The following is a 21,535-nucleotide window of genomic DNA, read 5'->3' on the forward strand; positions in this document are numbered from 1 at the left end:
GCACTTCGTTAACAAATTACCCATAAGTGAAGAGCAGACACCAGTCATACGGCTCCTCATCTGCATCACTGCTTGCCATCACCATACTCTGGATTCCTTTTCAAACAGGACTGTGTGGATGCAGAGAAGAACAGAGCACAAACTCTCTTCTGGAGAGCTGCGCTGTCTGGCCCTGGCCCTTCCCTACTCTGGGAAACCAAGATGCTCTTTCTTCCCTCTTCTCGCTTCATCAGGACAGTACATGTTTTCATCTTTTCAACAACCACCCACAGAGTAGATGATACATGTTCCTTCACGTAGCATGCAAAGTCCTTCATCAGCGCGAGACAGACCATAGTGAAGGAAACCAAAGAAATCTAAATGGAATTTAAGAGCAAGTGAGATGTTTAAGGAAAATTTCCTCCTAAGATCTTGGTACTACAGAAGTGGAAATAAATAGAGGAGGGTAATGTAAATGCATATATCTACTGCTGAACATAAGACAAAATTCCAAAACCTAAAGACATTCAGGATATCTTTGACCGTGACCTAACATTGCCCTAAATCATTAAAGCAAGAATGTCTAACATTGGTTACAACACTCCTGGTGTACAAATAAGTGTTCAGATTGCCAGGATTCCCAAGAATGGGCAGTTCTTTTGATTTTGTAGGTTTCAGAAGTTTGCAATTCATGTCGCTAATTAAGCTGTTGAAGTCCAATCATAGATTTTAAATTGGAAGACGTTGACCTTGACCTCTTTATTTCAGTTTCACCGACTGAAAAGCAGAGATAACAATATTTACCTACCTCAGTGTCTTCAGATTATTAATTGCTGCTTCTGAAGCAGTTTGACTATGGCAATGTCATCCCTTGATGCTGCTGCCTTACAGAGGAAGTTAAGGATTTTCTTGTTGCTGGATACAACAGAAGCAATCAAAAGGAAAACACACGAGGCTCATAGGATGTTTCCAAAGAAAATACAACCACATGGAAGCATCTGTCTCCTTTACTGAGTCAGTAACAGACTTTATTTGGAGTTGCAAAGGAAATACAGGCAATGAGAACAGTGCAGCAAGGAGATACTGCATTCTGCATTTGGTATTACTTATTAACTAGCTCTGTAAAGAGGGTCAGAAAGAGCCTCCATACACGCCCTTTATGGCATAATATGCTTTGAATAGCAGCAGCTCTTCATTCTAATACACATATTCATACAAAGGAGTATGCATAGTAACAGAACTGAAACCAATGGAACCGCATATAATTTACCACAAAAGTATAATCAGTGTTATCTACTGACTTACCCCTCTAACTTCTTCTGTAGCAAATTAATGGAAATATATTTTCTTAAGTGGAAGAATTCTGATAAAAAGAGATTCAACAGAGTGAGTAAGATATTTAAAGCTGCTTAAATAGAGATCACATGGGAGGTATGATTTCTGAAGAGGTATGTTTTACAGATAATTTGCTTTGCCTTGAGAATCTCTTGGGATAAGTCCCATGTTGTTTGCAATTTGTGAAAACTGTGTTGTGCAAACTCCAAGAAACAAGGGAACCATTGGGTGAGATGAGCATCTATTTATTCTGGCAGTATGGCAATTTAAATTACTTCAGGAAAACATTAAATAAATAATCTCCTTGAACAGCATTGCATTTCTGCAAAGATGAAAATGAGTATGATCCTATTAGAGACAAGGAAACCTAATAGATAATGTGCACAATATGAAAATAATAATAGCCACACAGTTATTCTATGAGTTTCTAAAACGTTTGCAAATGACACACTTCATTATCAGGGCACTAATTCTCTAAATCACTTAAATACCTACACAAAGCCTTTCCAGCATATTTAAGCATATTTGTCTTCCAATACAAGCCTCTAGTTAATTGCATGATTGCATATTGTGGTGAAACACGAGTTAACACTAGAAAGACCAATTATCTGAGGAAGAGGTGGGAGAGGAAAAAGGAGAAATCCTCTGAGCATGATTCATTGCACATACAAAGAATCATATTTCCAAATACAGGGTGTTACTATTTTGATGCTGTATGAGGAAACAAATGCAGACTCTGAAAACCTGTACTGAAGCAACGAAGCGGTCTTGTATACATGTGACCTTGCCAGAGACCACGTTGTTTCTCAGTGTCCTGTTTATATTTAAGAATGTAGAAGAAACAGTCAGAGAAAAATCCAATATACTGAATATAATAACTGTGTTTGTCATCAAGTGGCATTTATAATATTTGCATGCCAGCATTTGTTATGTTCTGAAAAAAGAAGTAGTTCCAAGATGACCACTTGTAGCCCTTCAGATACACCATGTATGTTCAGATGGATTTCTCTAACAGCCTCAGTAAGGAGCTATACTCCATTCTGCATCTGCCTGGCTATACAGATTTGGAGAAGCCATTTAAACCATAAGTCATTCAAAGCATTTCAGTAGCGCCAGAATAAGGCATCTGTATGTTTGATGTTATATTACACAATGCTCTGCTGCATTTGAATAGTCTCTAATTCAATTTTAGCACCTATAAAATGAGCACGGTATTCACCTTTACAACATAAACTGAAAGACTTTGCTGAACCACGTCACTTGATGCAAGTTAAATTCTAAAGCACTCCAAATTCTCCCAGAAGGGCAGTTAATAAAATGAGGTGCTATAACCAAATAAATTATGGCAGCAAAACTTTTATATATATTCTCTTTAATTTCTTTTACTTTGTAAAATCATTTCGGTTTCTGCTTTTGTATTAATGTTCCTCTAGTATGGGATTGCATTAGATAGCAGTGTCCAGCCCCCAGTTTGAACCAGACAAAACTGAAATAGAAAGAGGATTAAAAATGTAGTATTTCAGAAATAGGAACTGGGTCACATATTGAGGCTTTCTCTGGGGTTTGCCAGAAAAATTAGAATTAGGATGGATTCAGCACTGACTTCTTTGCAGCTTACTGATGCAGGGCAACAGAAAGGACAGCTGGACATGTATCTGCACTGCTTCCATGTCTTGAAGTGAAACTCTGTCTGAACCACCATAAAACTGTAATGCCCTTAGGTCCCAAACATGCCAGTAGTAGAGGGATGTACTATTATTGCCATTCAAGAGCAAAACCTCAGGGATGGAAAGGCTTGAAGTTCCCACAGTGGTGCAGGAGATCTGTAGAAGTCAACCGATCTAAAGCTTCAGAAGTGCAAGAGTAGACGTGCTACACGCTTTCTCCATATGGAATAGCATCAGCAAGCTTGTTCATATCAGTATCAAACCAACCTTTTTTTGGTTGCATAATTTGACAATAAAGGAAGAGGAAGAATTTTAGGAAAATGTGAAGCAAATGCATGATTTATTGCCTGTCTGTGGAAAGATATCCCTTCAGGGAAGAACAAAAGATTTTGGTATAAAGATAACGTTACTTATTTATCTTGGATGACCAAGTGACATATTTTTGCACATGTATGTGGGGAGTCCTCTGCTACAGTGGAGTTCAAAATTAAAATAACAGTTCACAAATAAATTCCCATGTGTGCTAATCCAGTAAAAACCCCCTCATGATCCAATAATTACAATTGTAATGTATGTGTATTATGTAATATCCATACATAGTATGGAATGTATATGGGATTTTTCCCTGATCTTTTTTATACGTGTTAATTTCTAGTATTGTGTTCTTTTGGTAAAAGGTATCAAGATACAGGAAAAGAAAATTAAACTTCTCATTTAAGAAATGATTTTGCTCTCCTACTCTCAATCTTTGTTAGCCTTCGTCCAATGACAAAGACAAACATTGACATTTCAAACAACGAATGTTTGCACATTATTATGTGCATGTGTAGCATTTTAAGAAATAGTATGGAAAGTAAAAAGAAAAAAGAAGCATTTTGAGGTAGAGATTTCTGTAATCCATTCTTCAGAGATGGCAGAGCCCCAGACAAAGATTTTTTGCAAACTTCTGTTTTCCATCAGTATTTTAATAAAGCAACATCTGAACAATGACAATTTATTGTCATCAGTTTTCTCCCAAGAGATTCCCTAAGACAGAGACAAAGAGAAATATGAAAACAGAAGTTCCATGCTGGAGAATTATTGAGAAGCCTCAAGGATCTGCACCATCAACATAGTCTACAGTAGCATATATTTGAAAAGAGCAGCTCTGCGGGGACTCAGACTCTTTCCTCTCTCCCCCCTTCACTTGCATTTGCTTCTTCACTGTCAGCCTTCTACGCACCACCTTCAAAAATACCAAACCAACACATAAAAGCAGAACATTAGCATACCTGATGTACCTTACCAATGCTACAACAGTTGTTCTTTACAGTCCTGAGGAAATTATCCAAAAAAAGTTAATTAAATGGCTTCCAAACTTCCCCCAGTGGAGCTGGGCCCCACCAACCAGCACAGAGGTGGACACCTTCCAGGTGCTCCTCGCTGTCAGGGAACTGCCCTACCTACTCAGAACTAGCAAATTTACCCTGAGAAACCTACCTGCTACTAATCACTGCTATCCTCAGGGAGCTCGGCATTGGCAGGGCTTGCAAGGTTTGACTACAAGCTGAGCCAAGATTAGCTAGATCCGACACTGTGCCTTGAGGAAATAACCTGCTTCCCGAATAGGCTGTGCTTTAGATACTCAGTAGAAACAAAATACAGGTTCATATTAAAAGCAGAACACCAATTATTTTCAGTCATAGCTAGTAAATGAAATTAAATGAACTAGTATCAAATTTTTATGCTTATGTAACTTTGCTGTATTAACTGCATAGAGACACCAATGGGCTGGTATTACAGATCCTTTAAACAATGATTAATTCGACTAAGCTCCAGCTGGAAACTACCAGCAACTGAGAAAACACTAACATTTAGCAAGATGATTGCTAATATTTCTTATTCTCTAGCTCCAGTCATCATTCAGCTTAAGCCTTTGGTTTCTAGGAAACATATTGCAACTCCCACCCATAGCTCCTTAACAGATGTTACTTCTTAGATCAACCAGGATTTCACAGCAAATCTTGGCTAAAGCTTAGGAAAACCGAGGATCCAACCCTGCTCCTTCCAAAGGGAATTAAAATTGGGGTGGTCTTAGCAAGTTCTGCTGAATCTATTCATTTTGTTCATTTGTAAATGCCACCCCCACCCCCTCGTTGGGTAAATATGAAAACACATGCTGGGTCTCTTTAGCTCTTTCTAATTGACAGGAAAGTGATCTCTTCAACTTGATCTTTACCTTGAATGTCTTCTTCTCACGTAACTTGTCAACAGTAAAGCATAAATACAGTACATCACCTGATGTCTTTTGACTAGGTTAATTGCACTTCTACACCTCACAAGAGCTAGCCTGTTCACAGTCCTGCCACGGCCCCAGTAAAGCATCCAAATCAAAAGTACATTATTTGGCATAATAAATATGGGGTTGGATTTATTAGTCTGCCAGCCCTGCCAAGAACTCAGCAGTTCCAGAAATGAGTTTGCTTACATTATTACCTAAATACTGTATTGAGACTGATGTAAAGCAGCCAGTTTTTGAAGCTGCAACCACTCTGTTTTGGGGACCAATGCAAGGCTTGGGGGCAGTAATGCTGAAAGTGCAAATTGCTATCAGTCTGTTTCCAAAAATTCAAAAGATGCTGTCAGTAAAAAGCAATACCCAATCCCTTTTAGCACCTTGTATCCCTCAGTGCCCACATTTCCTCCACAGACCACCTGTTGTGACCCTGGGCATGGACCAGGTTAGTGTTGGAGTGGTTCTGGCTTAGGTCACACCACCAAACTCGTTCCCCTATGGGCTTTTTGGAGGTTTCCACTCCTCTCCCACCTGTGAAGAAGGGCAGATTGCTTGAGGGAGGTTTCCTTGTGCTCTGAATACTTCCTTTGGTGGCTCTGGTGGAAGTTCTGTGAAAGAGAGATCCAGCATCCACTGAAACATCTATGCATCTCAAAAAATGACCTTTTGCAAGCCATTCAACAGAGAAAGAAAATAAGCGAGACTGCTCTTATGTTTAACAGCTACGACTGCTGGCACTGCCAGGTAATGGCACGCGGCTCCATCCTTTCACGTGCTCCCAGCACAAACCTATGGGCAAGGAGCCAAATGGCTGCAGAAAAACCTATCTGATGTGTAACCGAGAATTTATAAAACCCTTGAATCACTGAAACCACTTAAGTTGCCAGTTTCTATGAACGCACCAGGAAGGTGCATAAGCAGCATAAATGCCCTACCAATGTAAATGCCTTAGTTAAGTCTCAGATTCTTGTCTGGTGGATTTTTACAGGCAGATAAACTAAGGAAGAGAGGAATAACCTTAGAATTTCAAAAGTGAGTGCATAGGTATCAGATGGGTAAAAATAAAACTTAAACAGGCTTCTTGTTAATCTAAACAGTGTAAGCAACCAAAATGATTTTTTTTTTTTTAATTAGGGAAACCAATGCTTTTGTTCTGGCTAGATTTAATTTTTAAGAATACCGGCAATAACTTTCAGTGTCTTGTGATTTTTTTTTCCTAAGGTTAAATTACTGAATGTGAAAAAGACACAAAACAAACACACGACTGAATCTTCATACTAATTTTACTATTGCACATGAATCTCATTAAATCTCATCTCAGAATTGTTTATAAATTGAATGGTTTACAAACCTTAATGAGGTGAGCTGGGGCCACCTGATGCTATAGTCATTCCAAAAATCTATTCCTTCAAGGGAAGCTTTGTCTGCACAGGGAGACAGTAGGGTCTGCTCTGGATATTTTAATTTGCTGCCTTGTTAATTCCCAGCAATAAATTTTTATGAGATACTGATTATGATAATGACTAATAATTCTAGGCTATTTGCTTTAAGATGATAATGTTTATTTCTTTGCTTTTATTACAAAGTTTATAAATACCAGTATTTAACTTCAATGATGCTAACAGGTATCTCTTCTATGTGAAAGGCTTGAGGCTGTCCTCTTAAAAATACCATGAAAATGACTCTTTTTGATAACTTGAAAGCATTTGCAGACTTCACCTATGGCCTTTCTTCACATTATTTTATTTTGATATACACACTGAAGCACAAGTGATAAGAAACCCTGTTTGCCACATACAAGCTGGATCACTGAAAGAACTGAGAAACCAGGCATGATCTGTTTCAAATCTATAACCGTGCCCAAGCAGACCAGCCTTGGCGGGAGCTGCTATGCTGACAAGGTAAATGGCTGCAGCAGCATCTTAAGGAACCATGTAACGGTTTATGTCCAATTAGCTGTACCTTTCTGTGGTAGCTTATTGTCAATCTGCCCGGAGATTAAATGGTTTGAACTAGGTCTCAACAGCAGCTGTAGAAGTGAAATATTCAATGGGAAACACAGTGTCTGGTCTGTATTAGCCTGACACCTTGCTTTGAAAGCTCAAGCAATACAGCACTATCCTTTGAGAGAAAGGATGAAAGCGTCAGGCTCAAGCAAGAGAAAAAAAATTTCATCTCTGAGGTCAACACAGAACCACTACAGCAGGACTGAATAGATTCATTTCTCCTCCATTAATAAGCTGATAAGGTAAACTCTGAACATAAGGGGAGCAAGAATGAATTCTTTGAATCAAACTTCTTTTCCTGTATTGAAATAACTGTTCTTTCCCTCTAGTTAGACCTGGGGTTTTTCAGGGTTGGGGTTTTGGGTTTTTGGTAGTTGGGCTTTTTTTCTATTCAAATTTTCTGGTGCCTGCATCTTTGCTAACATATTTCATTTTTTTTTTTTAACCAATGTGGTAAGTAAAGTAAATATTTATTCTTGTGAAATTATTTTATAAGACAGGAACAAAGCAAGCACATTTGATTAACCAGTTCTTACAGATGAGCTAAATCTTCACCCCCAAAAAATTTTGTTCCCCTGTAGTTAGAATTAGGTTTTTTATTTTTCTGCTATTTAAAGTTGCTAAAGCCAAAAGTCTTCCTGAGCTTTCACGATGAGTTCTGTCTGAGAACAATGCAAATTCTCCCTGCCAGCTGCAGGGTCTCAAACAAAAATTAAGTTCTTCCAAAATACAAGTGCTGCTCTAAGAAATAACATTCTGTGGAGCAGATCGTTGGCCATGCTAACAGCAGAAAACAAAAAGTTAACTGAATGTAGCCCTTAAACTCTGTGAATGCAAATACTTAAGAAATGGATAGGCAGTAAGAGCAAAAAGTTAATCCTACAGAGCTGTAATGCTGCAGGTAAAGCCAGCTTGGAAGGATTTGATTTGGGAACAGACACATACAGCAGCACTGGAATAAGAGTAAGGGCCTTTCTTTATACAAAGAAATTACAGGAGACAGGCAGCGTGATCATGGCTGGTAATATACATTAGCTATGATCTCAGAGGTATCTGGAGGCGAGAGAATAGTTTAATCTCCTTTCTTCCCAGTTTAGCTTCTTGGCAATCAATCAGGGAGCTATTTATTGCTAATTCTGATTGCAGTTATCCTCTGGGTAGGCACTGGGCTAACGCCAGTGGTTAGGGATCAGCAAGGGGCCACTGGGCTTTGTGTCACCTGTGACATGTGGTCCACAGGTTGTTTCATCAAGGACTGCAAATGCCTACTACTTGGGCCCCTTTACTCACAGTCACGTTTTACTTTTTATTCATACCTTCTTTTGATGGTATCATCAAAATAAATATCTCGTTTTGTTGTCCGAAGGGCTTTCCCCTGCTGTTTCCATGCCAGAGAACAGTGCTAATCCATGGTATTTGAAAGGGAAAAGAGATTTTAGAGGAACTGTGACAAAGCAGGAACTCAATTTATGCATGCATTATTCCTCCCAACCTAATCCCTAAATGCCTTCCATAAAAAGTATGTCCCTGACATGTCTGCAGTCAGGAAACTGTCAGGCATACGTTACGTGTTATGTGATTTAATGAGTTACTTGCTTTAAAGCTCTCCTTTGAAGCACAGAAATGCCGTATGATCATTTTCCGTAGTTTCAATATTTGTTTCAAAAGACGAACTCTACACAGGCGAGTTGTATTCCTGAGAAGTTTCGCACCCACCGCCCTGGTCGCGGCTTTCGGGACCCCACGGTTCGTGCCCTTGGAGCGGAGGCAGCCCCTGTCCGGCCGCCCCTGCCCCCGCAGCGGGCCAGCGCCTCACGGGAGCGCGTCCACCGCCGGGGCGCAGAGCACGGGCTGGGCCGGGGGTGCCCCGGATCTCGGGGTGCCCACCCGCCGGCTGCAGCGGGGTTGCGCGGCGCGCAAGGAGCAGCCGCGGCAGCTGCCCGCTACCCGCCTCCCCAGCCCGCTCCTACACCGCGCCCCTGATGTCAGCGCGCTAAGCCCGAGCCCCGATCTCCGCAAAGAGATGCTGAGCGGATTACGAGCCAGGAGTTCGCCAACTGCCTCCGCTCCCCAGACCTGCCCTGCCTGCCGGCAGCCTCTCCCCGCTTACCGCCGCCGCTCGGCCGCTCAGCGGGCCCGGCCCGGCCCCCGGGGCATCCCCGCGGCAGCATGCCCCGGCCCGGGGGCGGCCGGCCGCCGGGCTGCTGCGGGACGACCCGCGGGCGGCGCCTGACACTTGCGTGAGGGGCGGCGGGGGGACCCTTTGCCCGCCGCGGGGCTGCGCGAGGAAGAGCCGCGGGGCAGCGGGGGGCTGCCGGGTGCGCCGGCCGCCGTGAGTGCCCCCCCGGGCGGTGCCCCGCGGCCGGCAGGCGAGGCCGGCTCGGCGGAGCCGCTGGCCGCGGGGCCGGGCACCCCTCGGGGCGGGGGGGAGCTCCCGCGCCCCGGCGCCGCCATGGTGCTGCTGTCGGGGGCCGGGGAGCAGGTCTGCCCGGCGCCGGCGGCGGAGGTGCCCGGCGCAGAGAGCAGCCCCGAGCAGGGGGCGGCGGGGGCTACCGCCGAGGGGTTGGACGAGGAGGAGGAGGAGGAGGATGAAGACTGCGAGGAGTACGAGGACTTTTCCGAGCTGCCCGACACCTGCAGCATCGCCTCGGACGACTCCTTCTACCCGCCGGGGGGGCTGGAGGACGAGGAGGACCGCTGGTCCCTGGAGCAGGGGGAGCACGACAGCCCCGAGGCGCTCAGCCTCTTCCGAGCCTGCTGCACCAACAACGCCGTCGTGCTCAAGGCGCTCATCCGCCAAGGCCCCGAGGAAGAGGAGGTGCGGGAGACTGACTGCAACCGCCGGGTGAGCGCCCCCCGCCCCCGGGACCGCGGGCATCACCCCCGCCGCGGAGGGGAGAGCACCCTGCCCCCGCGGCGGGCTGAGCGGGGGCAGGAGGGGGCGGGGATCGGGTGAGACCGCCTTCGTTTGGGGCGCGGGTGCCGGTCTGCAGCCCCGTGGGGGACGGGACCCCAGGCAGCGGCGAGCGCCTGAAGCTTCGCCCTGCTGGACGCCGCCTTCCGCCTCTGGCGAGGGAAGGGGCCGGTGTGTGGGAGCAGGGAAAGGCCGAGATTCCCGTTTTCCCGCCGTCAGTTTTGAGTTGGGTCTTGTCTTCCTGCAGTCTATTGGGGAGAGCGAGCGGCATCGCTAGTAGCGGTTGTGCGCAGCCGGGCTGAGCCGTCCTCTGCTGGGGGGGGGGGGGGGGGGGGGGGGGGCAACCCCTGCAGGACTCACACCCTGAGAATTTCAGCAACTGATCAAATTTTGTGGGTTTGGGGTTCCCACCCCCCTCCTTTTTTTTTTTGTTTTGTTTTTTTGTTTTTTTGTTTGGTTGGGTTTTGTCTTTAGTTCCCCAAAAAATGTGAGTTTGCTCCCAGGTCCTAGAATGCCAAGAAGGGCTGGGGTATTCCTGTGCTAAAATGAGACCTTTCGGAGATCTTCTGCTATTTGTTTTGTTTCTAGTGAACTATTTTGGGGTTTTTTTGTCAGTGCAAGATTTGCGGTTCAGCTTTGCCTGTTACTTAGCTTATTTCAGGGACAGAAGGGTTCATCAAATCAGAAGGTGAAAACTTAGGAAAGATTTCCTGGGTAATGCGTAACTGCGACATCTGAGCACCAATGTTGCAGGTTAGCAACAGCAACTCCTCCCACTACTATTATTACAATTTATATTAAAACTAAGAAACTTTTACTTGTAGTTTGCATAAACGATCTCCGAACATTTTTCTGCAACTAGTCTGTTGTCGCTGAAATCAGGAATAAAGAAACCTCCTTAACGCCAATGTAGCATCAAGAAGCAGGCATTCCTTCTTGCAGCGCTGGATGCACGGGGGATTGTTCCACCCAACGTGCATGCTGTATGTTTCATTCATGTCGGATTATACAGACCACACATATGTTTATGCATTACGTTTCTCGGGATAATCCTACATATTCATTCAATAGGTGGTACTATGTTAATTAAGCATCATACGTGCTCCTTACAGGTATTTTAGAGTCTTCTAGGGGGTCTCAAACAACAGTCGACCCTATAGTTACAGCTGACCGAACAGTGAACCTCACTTGGCTTCCCGTATATGGACTGTCCATAACTGTTTCATTAGTTTCCTATAGAACAGTCTCCTCAGCTACCATACTGTCTCCTGAGTGACTGCAAGTTTTAGACCACACTTTACATCTTGGCATGACATTATAGAACTAAGGCTGGTCAGCAATCTCTCCGTGGTGATTATATTGAAACAATAATACATGGTAACACCGTGACAGGAATGTTTTGAAAGAAAGCCTGCATTGTTTTGATTGGGGAAGTGACTTGCATGTTGTGGCAACATAAGTGGTCTTTGCATTGAAAATTATACAATAATTTGGGTTTGGTGCTGTTTGGAGAGGGGCTTTTCTTGTGTCTTAGATGTATGTGCTTGTAGGTATTTTCCTACAAATACCTTTACTTCGCCTTCAAAGGACTGTTTTTAACACAGATTTTTAGGGATCTGATTTACTGTAAATTTCTGCAAAAGATACAAATACAAAAAGTTGTATTAACACATCTGAGGGGGCAGCAACCTATGGCACAGGGGTGGGAATGAGTAGCATAGGGTAGAAATATTTTAAATCAACTTCTCTGCCGAGGCCAATATAGGGTGCAGTTATACTCTTTAGACGGTAATATGTCAGATCCAAATGCACATTACCGGAGATTTTGAAGGTCCTGCAGATACATTTATCCTGTATATGAGGTTTAGACCTCAGCTGGAGCCCAAAACTAGCCTCGACACTGTGTGGACACTCGCCTCTGCTGAGGCCCATTGACTCTGTGTCTCTCGAGTGTGTGATGGTAGGGGAGGTTTGGCCCCACCATATGTGTGGCATAAAAGAGTGGGTGCCCCGCAGCTGTCCCTTCTGAAAGGATAGCCTCCCCACCCAGCAGAGGGTATGCCCTGGCTGTGAAGCTGCAGGCATCCCCCGTCTCAGGGCTGGGGTTCTGCAGAGGTGGGTCAAGGGGTGTAAAAAAGTTTGGTGTAGGCATCACCCCTCATCCCACAGTAGCTCCTTCTGCAGAGGTGATCAGATCAGCGTTGTGAAAACAGTGAATTCACCGGGCTGGACAGCCCTCCATTCACCATCTCACTTCCCGAAAAGAAGTTAGTCTTCTTTATCTCTTTAGCTTCCCAGAAAAGAAACAAAATTGTAGCTTGAATACAAACTGAAAGTTCCTCTTACTTGTTCATACTTCTAAATAGCTATTTTTTTCCCCCTGTACTTAGGAAATAGTCATTTGACCTGAAATTAAACTTTGACATCAAATTCTGTTTTCTGGATTTTTTATGAAAACAAAGTAAAAGAACTTCTGGAATTCAGCAACTTGTGGAAGCCTCATGATGTGGGAGACAAGTTCAGTTTCTCTCTCTGCTTCGCTCACAGAAGTGCCCTGATCACAGCGGTATAGGGCAGGACCGTCTGTCTTTTTGAGACAGGTGTGAATGGGGTGGGAGAAACCTTTTTGCTGGGGGATGCTGAAACTTCAGGTGTGACTGCAGTCCTGATGCCCCCATAGGAGACATCAGGGCAAATTTGCATTATTTTGCCAAGGAAAAGGAACTTCACCTGACAAAAGGGAAGTTTTGCTCAGGTCTTTTATTGCCCTTTCTGTGGATTTTTTGTAGCTCTTGAATTACGTCTTACAAAGGCATTGGGTGTCACCCATAAACAAAACTTAATCTTACTGCCAAAAAGTAACTGAACAAATTACATACACAATTTGTGCTAGTGAGATTTTTTCCAGCATCCTCTTTTAGTGGGATAATGTTTGTTTACAATGCTATCTTGCATGCATTTCTTGGAAAGCTTTTTGTTTGTTTGTTTGTTTCTTTTCTGTGAGGTAGGAGAGAGAAGGAAGAGTAACTTGCTTTCTGAGAAGTGGGACAGTGAAGGGAGGGCTGTCCAGCTGAGTATATTAACTATTTTCACAATCCTGATCTGATATAACCTCTGTTAAGTATGTACAGTACAGTGTCATTTTCACAATTTGAAAATTATTTTTTTTCAAAATAGACAAAGCATGTGACAGGTTATGGTAGTGAAACAATATCATATATTGATTCTGAAAGTTATTAAACCTGACTCGCAAAACATAGCATGAAGAAGAAACTTCCTAATGGTTAAATCCTTTAAATGAACTTGGGTGCAAACAGCTGGAGTTTTGCCATTGCTTTGTTCTAAAATTTTTACCTAGTCCTTAAAGTATAAATGTATAAATTTAAGATTCAGAAAAAATCCTTTCTGAAAATGCTAAGATCCAGAGGTAACCTTACTTATTTTCCTCTATCCTTTTTATTGAAACACATAAATTCTCATTTTTGAGTCAATTTGCCAAGGCTGGATAGTGGCTTTTCGTGGGGTTTCTGCAGAAGCATATATTTCTCATGCTCTCTTTGTGAGCTGCAAAACCTCCTGCCAGGCCCAGGCTTTTATTAAATTCACTTTCTTGCAGTAAACCAGACTCCATAACATCTGATTTATTAGTGACCACATGTAGCCTGAAGATCGGTACCTTCCCTGGCTTGTTTTCATTACTGTTGAGACAACAGCAGTTTATATATCATCATCTGCATAGCATCCCCAAAGGGTTGTTCCCTGCATCTTCCTTTGCACTGCTGTCTGTGTACCTAGTCCCAAAAGTCTGGCTGAAATATTTGGAAGAGAACGATGACAGCATATAATATATTAATTGTAGATCATGCAGGGCAGCCTCTCATTCATTAATGTTAATGTATTTACCTGCCTTATGGTGGCAGCAAAGACGGATTTGCAAACAGAGATCTGAAAAAATAGTATCATGGCTCCCGTGAAATCTCCTGACCTGACAGAGGCCAGAGTGTCATCTGGATAATGATGCTGCTTTTCACCATGTGATGTGAGGAATGGTTTTGCCTCCTTACTAGGCACATTTCCAGAATGTCAGAGATTTGCATCTCATAAGTTTAACTTCACTTAATATTAAATTTTGCCTGGTGACCAGGTTTATATATACTCAGAAAGACAGAGTTCCAAAATCTGGTGTTATCTAGCTGCAGAATGCAAGCAAATTTAGAAACTTGCCATGACAATAGAGAAAGCAATAAGGAATGGGGGTGGGGTGGGTGGGTTGGGGGTGGTGGTGGTGGAGAGAGAGAAGAAGGCAAAGAACGTTCTCTTTCCAGATTGAAATAATCACTGCAGCTCATCTTCAGAAAGGTTTTGTGTAAACCATCCCTGTGGTATAGTCTATATTAGTAGGTATCCGGTAACTCTGTATTTTAGAGTTGATATATGTGCGATAATATTCTGTTGTCTTTTTCAGCTTTTCATTTTTTATGTCATTGTTCAATGAGTCTTTCACCCGGTCCCATAGATAACTAGGAACCAATTTGCTGTTAAACAGTTTATTGTTGTAGGCAATACAAGCCTGGAGGGCAATGTTGGCCTGGAAGTTGCTGTTACTGAATAAACACAAAGAAGGTAGTGATGTTCTGGATAGAAATCTACTTGAAAAGCTTGTGAGAACATAGGGTTGTGCCAACCAGGGAAGTAAGCCCAGAGAAGTAGGAGCAGGAGAGAAGCTCCCAGCAGGAGGTTCACATGGTGTCGTACATAAACAAGGAAGGTGGTTTCTCTGCTCTCCTCCCCTCAGAAGAGAGGAGTGGGTTTCTCCAGAGGATGAGTCAGATGTCCATGTAATGCTCGTGCTCTAATTGCTGTCCCTTCCTCCTCTGCCAAAAAGCCTCCCGCTGGCTGACTTTTGAGAGAGTTTGCAGAGACTGGTCACATGCTACTTATCATTTGGGCACAGCTCATACCTCCTGAAGTGGACAACATGTGTTGGAGAGCATCACGAAGTGACCCCCTGAATCAGGTGGAGATGCTTCTCTGAGTGCAGCTAGGGTTTGTGTGTTGCTGGCTGTAACAGCACGTCTCAGAATGGCATCGCTCACCCAGTCTCCTTGTTGGACCCATGACAATGTCTGAGGCATCAGACATGTCACACCGGTCTCCCTGCCCTGTGCGGCAGCGCTTCTCATCAAGGCAAAGTAGCCCACCGGCACCGTACCACCACAGCGAGGCTGCTTCAGGCAAGGCAGCTAGTTTAGGAAGCATTACCCTTCAGAGTTTTTCGCAGAGAGATGCACAGTGAATCCTCCATGGAGCTGACACCTGAATTTGTCTTTGCCAAAGGGCTGTGCTCCTAAAATTGTGACTAGCTGAGAAGGACAGGGAGCCAGTGGTTCAGAATCCCACTTCCCGAGTGAGGGAGCATTGTGCTGGATAATGCTTTTCTAAAAAGTCATGTATCACAAAAAGTGCCAGAGCCTGTGTGACACTCCATTAACCTGTTTTTATTATTTTTGTTATCTTCACAAGGATAACTTGTAAAAATAAAAAATGAGGAGCGCAGCATTTTGTGGCGAGGGATAAAGATCTCCCTGTCACATATTGCTTTTCAGTTGTCACAGCACATAGCATAAGTCATCCCATGTCAGAAAAAGAATTCGAAAAATGTCATCTGCTACAGTGCTGAGAACACTTTTTGTGTTTTCATAGGCAGTTTCAGTTCGCTCATATTCTCTCATACAAGGTATTCTCATGAGAAAGATTGTATTGAAACTCAACATCCTGACACTAAACCACGAAAGAGGATTTTTTAGGGTGGAAATAGTTTTTAGAAGACCCTAATGGCAAAAGTAATCTAATTTAAATCTTTCGAAAAAGTACAGAAACAGCCAAATGCACTAAAAAAAAGTCCCTGGAAATATGTATGCGTTTAAAAAGGAAGTGAACGAGCAAGGCAAGGCGAGGAATAGTAGATGTCAAAATACAGAAGCTGCTCAAAACAAACCGGGAACCCTTCAAATACTGCAATTACGACTCAAGGGAAGCCAGCAGAGAGGAGCAGATAGAGCATGGAAAATACGAAGTCAGTTGGCTAAGAGGGAATTCAGTGAGCTAAGCAGAGCGTGGACCAGATTGATGCAGATGGGCACTTGGAGGCGTTGTCAGCAGAGCGTGGGCAGGTTAGCTGCCTGCCTGCCCTTGTCTGCATTCATCTGAAGTGTTAGGTGATAAATGCCTTTGTAAATCTGGCACAAGAATATATCTTTTAAAATAACTTAACTGAAGAAGTATATGCACGGAACATGCTTCATATGGAATAAAGAACAATTAATAAGGAGCATAAGGGTGCTTAGGCACAAAGAATAGCAATGCAGGTGTGCAACAGACCACTGGAAATGCGTGACCAGACCTGCTGCATCCTCCATACAGCTGACGGCGAGTGAGACAGAATTTGTACTTAGTGTCAAAAGCAGCATTGGCTAACAGATACAACTCTTACTGAATTTGTTAGATACAGATTTGAAGACACAGATTTCTCATCAACATGAGAAAGGTTAAATACAAGTTAAATCTAGTTTCAAGTGATGCAGCTTTTAGAGAAACCAGATGAAGAGTAGTTTCCTTGACGAATTTTGACAAATTGCTTAATGCAAAGTGTATGGAACCGGAGGGATGTGTTTAGCCTGATGGTAGCCCAGAAGTAAAGGTCAAAGCAATCTTTTGTTCTAACTTAAGCAGTGTTTCACTTTAGTGTCTTAAATCAAGTATGTGCAGTTGCAGAGCTCCTCAGAGATGCAGGAATAATCCTGGTTACCCAGATGAGCGCAGGTTGACTCCAGATGTAATAAAATATAGCTGCATTTAAAATCTAATGATAGTCTAACAAGACTGGTTGTCTGGACATCTGTCATCAATAATTATGACAGATCTATAATGGTGTCTTTAATAGAACATGTCTGTAACACAGTTAAGAAATGTGACCTCAGGATGCCTTACTGCATTTTTCCAGGAGAATCTCTGAGGTTTATTTTACAGTCCACAATGTGACACTGCTAATTCCTTCATCCCATTAGGAAATGAAAATGTATATTCTTGTGGAGGAATTACTTTAGAAGGAATATTGGCACTAATTTTCTCCCTTAAAGCTTCCTAAGATCCTTTCCCTGAAATTTTATTGAGGCATAAAATGCTCTCCAAAGTTCAAGATTTATATAAAATTGATTTTCTTGAAGCTTGGTATTTTAGAAGAGTTATTTGGAAGTAATCATAAGTATTGTAAATAGGCAACTTCCAACAAGAGTTCCTTTTGATGCTGAAGCTGCAAAAAAGAGTAGGTCTAAAAGAACGTAAGAGGGAGAAAGGAGCTTTAAAAAAAGAAGGGCAATTATCTTTAATAAAGTCAGGTTTAAATCCTGCATCAAAGGAGGTGGAAAAAGGCAGTGACGTTGCTCTCCACCTCACTTATGGTGGAGCTGAAGACTCCCATGCAGAAGACTTAGGTTTTTAGCTGCTGCCTGATAGAGGATAAGAAAAATCTAGAAGCATCCTGTGACATCCAACTTACTTTTCCTTTTATTCTGTCTATCCCAGCAGTCTTGTAGCTTCTTATAGCAGGAAATGAACTATTTTTAATACTTTATTCCTGATTCTGCTTTGCCTCCCTACTGTTGCTCTAAATGTAAGTGCTGCAGTTCTGGCTTTTCAGCTCCATAAAATGGTGTCTTGCACAGAGCATTGGTAGCATCAAAGGTGCCTTAAAACTGGACCTCTCCAAAAAGATCTGGGAATTCTCCTTACTGTAAGGGGCTGCTGGAGTAACCACTGGTTGACGTTGCTGGGTGGCTTCAGGGTGGCCTTAGAGAAGTGGGTTGTTTTCAGCTTGCTTCCGTGTGGCTTGGTGGTTACAGAGGAGTGCTCCAACTGTCCTAGCTTTGGACAGAGAGTCTTCAGAGGCAGGGCCGAGTGTGCTACTTCTTTCCAGAATATAATCATGTCTGTGACAGAGTTTGCATGGCCTGAAACCTGTCAGAAGTGTTCAGTACTTCTTCCCAGAGGGGAAGAAGGCAGGGACTTCTGCACTTGGGTTTCAGTTGTATTTACAGTTCATCCCTAAGCAAAAACCACTTGCAAAACTTGGAGCTCAGAAACTGTTTTGTCTGTGAATAAGTTTAAAAGGGGTGATTTTAGAGACTTCATGTCAGGGATGTGGGCAGCATAGCTGTTGCAAATTCAGAACCAGAAGTTAAGAAGTAAGGGGCATCTTCCATTAGTACGACACCACTGCGCAGATGTTCACAATCCCCAAAGCCTTCAGTTGCTGTTCTTGCTGCTTTAGGTTTTCCATGCTTTATCTGTATTCATTAGCAGATGTCTTTTTTAAAAAAAGAATATGATCAGAGCAAAACTAAAATAAGCTGTAGCTCTGTGGTGTTTTGTGGTGATATTCAGGGATTCGTTTTTGAGCCATTCAATCAGTTTCAGTTTGCATCAACATATGTAAAGAATGTGTGACTGTATGGAGAACGCCTGCATTGTTTTGATCCCAACAACTCTGCTGATACCTGACATACCAACACACATGCTAGTGGAAGTGATTAATATCTCTGGGCACTGTTTTCTTCTACCTTCCCTTCCTCAAAGTCTAAGATTTCTAACATACAGAAAAAAAAATTAGTTCCCAGTACACTTCTCTGTGAGTCTAAGCTAGCACCAGTGCTTGGCCTGAGGGGTGTTTCAAACCTTTGGCTAAGAAGTGCTGCTTGAATTAGTGTGTAGAAATCACTTTTCAGGCCTCATGCCTGACCTGAAACAAAGTGCATGACAATAGTGTTTCTCAGGAAGAAAATGGAAGTTGAAACTGATAGCACCACTAAGAAGCATCTGGTTGCCCTGAAAAACGGGGCCCTGTTGAGTTCCAGTAGCCTGGATGTGCTACCAGGCTTCATGTACCCTGGGGAAGGAGGTGGGCCCCAAAGCCCCCAAATTCTTCAGCTCCAGGATAAGTACCAGAAAGGCATCGTCTGTACCTCATCTATCAAGGCTGTAGGTCTCGAGGCAGAGTCCCTGAGAAAAAAAAATAAAAATGTGCCCATCCCAGGGACTGGGTTCAGAACTATCTGCTAAGAACCATGACGACAGCAGTGGATTCAGGTGCCAGCTGCAAGGGACAGCAGGTCCCCAATGTTGCATCTTTCAGCATCATCAAGAGCTTAACTCTGGGTTCCCTTCACGTCCTTTGGTTCTGCTTGTTCTGGAAGTGGTGATGTGGGCTGTGGCTCATGCAGGACCACAGTCAGCGCTGCCAAATGGAAAGGTCCCTCATCAGGTAGTCCCTTTTCAGAGGTGAGACTTGCTTGTTTTTCACTCAGTCTGGCTTGCCACTGACTTTCGTGGGGCATTTCAAAAAGGGGTTTGAAATATGTATTAATGTTCACTTTTGCATGTGGCAGAGGAATCACTTGTCATCGTATTCATTTCAGTCACACAGTCTTGTCTGTGTGCTTGGGAATAGTGTAAACTATGAAAATAAATACTAACAAGTGTTGAACCTGGAGTACAAGTAATCAAAATATCTGTTTTGATCTATCCAGACATTTCAGCAGGTAATGTTACATTCAAAATTTGTTCTACTGCTCAAGAAGAGGTAGACTGAAAGATAAAAAACCCCAAAGCCCTGTTATACATTTTGGTAATGATTATTGTGTAACAGAGACCAAAAAAAATTAGATGATTTATTGTAATGCTTTTATGTGTTGGTATTAGTTAGTCTTCACAGAGGAGAATGATAGTGAGATGAGTAGTGACTCTTGTATGACTTCACAGGTGTTGGTTGCTTGATGCCACATAAGCTTAATGTGCATCAGGTTTGTTTTAAATTACTTTTCATTCAAGCACTTTTTTCTTCCTCTAAAGAAAAGTGATATGTGATCATCAACTAAAATTCACTGTTAATTTTGAAATAAAGATTGATTTAGAAAGTATCAGCAGCCTTTTACTTGTAGAGAATCCCACTAGATGAGCGTGGGCTGTGCATGCATTGCTGGAGGAAACCGTCTCTGGTGAGAGAGCACGTGTGCAGCTCAGCTTGTGTCCACCCTACTCAGAGTCAGCCTCTCTGAAGTGGACCAATGATGTCCGCACCACTAGCACTTGGCCTGGGTTTTCCTGAATCCCAAGTGGTTTTCTAAATTCGTCATTTTTTTTAGGCTTTTCAATCCAAAGTGCCCAAACTAGCATGATTCATTGTCTTGCAGTTTTGGAAATCATTAACTATGCTGATACGAAAATTGGTATAGTACCTATTTGCTCATGCTGTATACCTATTTCAGACATGACAAGATAGCTTTCAAGTAGGATAACATAGATAATATGATGCTCCAGTTTTTCCCAAATGGGTGTTTTTGTCATTAATTTTGGTACCTCTTCCAGTTCTTATACTTTGATTATACAAGTTATACTGTTCTGGGTAGTTATTGAGCAATTCATATAAACAGTATATTGCCTGGTAACAATTTTTCTGCATATTCTTCCTATATTGTCTGTCATTGCACTATGGAATTAGGTTTCACTTTGGTAACTGAGGTAGAGTTGCACAAAGGCCACTTACTAAAAATTGCTGGTAGATTTTTTAAATAGGAAAGAAAATCTCTGGAGGATGTGAAAGCAATGAAGAGCTCCCACAGGCTTTATTGGAGACAGGTCACCTTCAATGTTTTCATAAATAAAGTTTCTCTTAGAAGGTTACCCTTTTAAATTATTTAAAATGTTATGCCACATAGGTTTGAATTTACCTATTTCTAAGGGTTCTTTCTTTAAAAACAAAACCAGAAACACTCCAGCATGGGCTAAATATAATCCTGTAGCATACCCAGTGTGTCACAATAAGAAATTGTTAAGTATAGGAACAGGGTGGTTGTCACAGAGCCTGTGGTTGCAACTCTGGCAGTGAATTAGCAATTCAGATTGTATCCACTGTGGGAAAAACCCGCAATGTGGAAATAGTTCCCATTTTTCCGTTCTATTGTTTTCTATTATGTCTATTAAATTCCACAAGGAGCAATTTGAAAGCAAGCTGATGCAAAAGGGGAATGACTCACAGTCGGGCTTTTGTTGCTTCACAAATTTTGGGTGTGTAATGTTTTGAGCCTGATCCTGTAATATCCTCTCATGTATGCAGGGGTGGGTTTTTTTGGTCTTTTGCCCCTTTGCCCCTTGATACGTGAGGCTGCGTCTTTGGGACAGCCTGTGTGCAGGCAGAGCAGCCGCTGCTGCCGAGGGACGAGGCTTGCTGCCAGCAGCCACCACAGCGCAGAACCTGGCTCTCGGGGGGTTCTGAAGTTTTGTTTCTGTTCCTACTAGATGGGGG

The 21,535-nt window shown here is 42.8% G+C and overlaps 1 protein-coding gene and 1 long non-coding RNA gene across 2 annotated transcripts in view; one reads left to right on the forward strand and one right to left on the reverse strand.

Annotated features, from left to right (window-relative positions):
• Nucleotides 1-940: 940 nt before the first annotated feature.
• On the reverse strand, nucleotides 941-8,593 carry LOC308061718. The gene is made up of 2 exons (XR_013927331.1): nucleotides 5,788-8,593; nucleotides 941-4,206 (listed from the first exon to the last, which is right to left on the reverse strand). It is a non-coding gene; the product is annotated as an uncharacterized lncRNA (long non-coding RNA).
• Nucleotides 8,594-9,304: 711 nt separating this feature from the next.
• Nucleotides 9,305-21,535, forward strand: part of ANKRD33B (ankyrin repeat domain 33B) — a 47,884-nt gene continuing 35,653 nt past the window's right edge. Inside the window, exon 1 of the mRNA XM_080382056.1 lies at nucleotides 9,305-10,107. Coding sequence (XP_080238182.1) covers nucleotides 9,715-10,107 — 393 coding nt within the window. The 5' untranslated portion in view covers nucleotides 9,305-9,714. The remainder of the gene's footprint in view (nucleotides 10,108-21,535) is intronic.

This window comes from Falco punctatus (genome assembly GCF_963210335.1).
Source record: "Falco punctatus genome assembly, chromosome: 3".
In the NCBI taxonomy this organism is placed as follows: Eukaryota; Metazoa; Chordata; class Aves; order Falconiformes; family Falconidae; genus Falco; species Falco punctatus.